The following is a 1,602-nucleotide window of genomic DNA, read 5'->3' as shown; positions in this document are numbered from 1 at the left end:
TGCTGATCTGTTCTGTACGACATCTATTGCGCGTCTGTCCGTCCTGGAAGAGGGATCCCTCCTCAGTTGCTCTTCCTGAGGTTTCTACCGTTTTTTTCCCCGTTAAAGGGTTTTTTTTGGGGAGTTTTTCCTGATCAGCTGTGAGGGTCATAAGGACAGCGGGATGTCGTATGCTGTAAAGCCCTGTGAGGCAAATTGTGATTTGTTATATTGGGCTTTATAAATAAAATTGAAATTGAATTGAAATTGAATTGAATTTCTCACAGACCAGCATCAATGGCAGCCATCCTCGGGAGTTTGTACTCCCGAGTCGAACTTGCCAAGTCCAAACTCCCAAGTGCGCAAGTCCAAACTTGGCGTACTTGGTATTGAGAAACGCCTCAGTGAGCTTGCTCTGAAACTTCAGTCAGATGTGTCACAGGAAGTTAGAGTTAGAGTTCGACTTCCTGAAGCTCTGCCTGCTGTGACGATAAGTTAGCTACTACTGTGGTTAATGCTAACGTAGCTCCTTGGGGACTGAAGCTGTGTCCTGTAAGTTAGCGTAGCATAGTTAGCTCTGAGAGAAGGTCCCCTTAGAACAAACTGTCCTGTATGTTAGTGTAGCATAGTTAGTTCTGAGAGAAGGTCCCCTCAGGACAAACTGTCCTGTATGTTAGCATAGCATTGTTAGCAGGGTACCTGTATGTCAGGACACGAGACACAGAGAGGCGGTCCGACCATTTAGCGCTGATCAATAACACGGATCGATCACATGACCTTCTGCAGGAGGCTGATCTGAGGTCTGTTTGTGTCTCAGCAGGATGGGTGTTGACAGACCCATAGCAGATGATTGGAAGAAACCCCCCACTCCTCTCCCCAACTCCTCCAGCCAATCAGAGATGGAGGCGGGGTCAAGGTGAGTCAGACACAGACAGTGCTTCTCAAAGTCAAGAATGCTTCCATGGTAGGACAGATCTTGCCATGTCAGGTCCAACAGAAACTTCCCAACATTCAGTGATCTCACATTTAAACAGGTTGGTGAGTGTTCAGGTCATTAAAGAGGCTCCATTTTCAGTTCAGGTAAATCATGAGCACAGAATTTTGTGTACTTCAGCTGAGGATACACGTATCTTTAAAATTCTCTGAAGGAAGGACTCCGTCCTCGGTAGAAGTCAAAGGATCCTTGACACTGGAACAGTCCTTCAGTAGGTTTTGATGATGGAGCCTACTTGTAATTCAGTCTAAGGATCCTTCCTCGACTTTGAGAAACATTACATGAACACATGAACATGGACGAGGAGGAAGATGAAGGGATGAAATGTGTGAGCGGTGAGCTGCATTTCAGTGTGAGCTGTAAGCGGTAGGTGAGTGTGAGCTGTAGGTCAATCAATCAATTTTATTTATAAAGCCCAATATCACAAATCACAATTTGCCTCACAGGGCTTTACAGCATACGACATCCCTCTGTCCTTATGACCCTCACAGCTGATCAGGAAAAACTCCCCAAAAAACCCTTTAACGGGGAAAACATGGTAGAAACCTCAGGAAGAGCAACTGAGGAGGGATCCCTCTTCCAGGATGGACAGACGTGCAATAGATGTCGTACAGAACAGATCAACATGA

General features: G+C 45.9%; 1 protein-coding gene across 1 annotated transcript in view; it reads left to right on the top strand.

Annotated features, from left to right (window-relative positions):
• Positions 1–1,602, top strand: part of LOC126396931 (ATP-binding cassette sub-family C member 12-like) — a 43,228-nt gene that overhangs the window by 1,229 nt on the left and 40,397 nt on the right. Inside the window, exon 2 of the mRNA XM_050055351.1 lies at positions 800–895. Coding sequence (XP_049911308.1) covers positions 801–895 — 95 coding nt within the window. The 5' untranslated portion in view covers position 800. The remainder of the gene's footprint in view (positions 1–799; positions 896–1,602) is intronic.

This window comes from Epinephelus moara, chromosome 1 (assembly GCF_006386435.1).
Source record: "Epinephelus moara isolate mb chromosome 1, YSFRI_EMoa_1.0, whole genome shotgun sequence".
Lineage (NCBI taxonomy): Eukaryota > Metazoa > Chordata > Actinopteri > Perciformes > Serranidae > Epinephelus > Epinephelus moara.
Note: the sequence above shows the minus strand (reverse complement) of the source record. Positions and strands in the feature narration are given on the sequence as shown.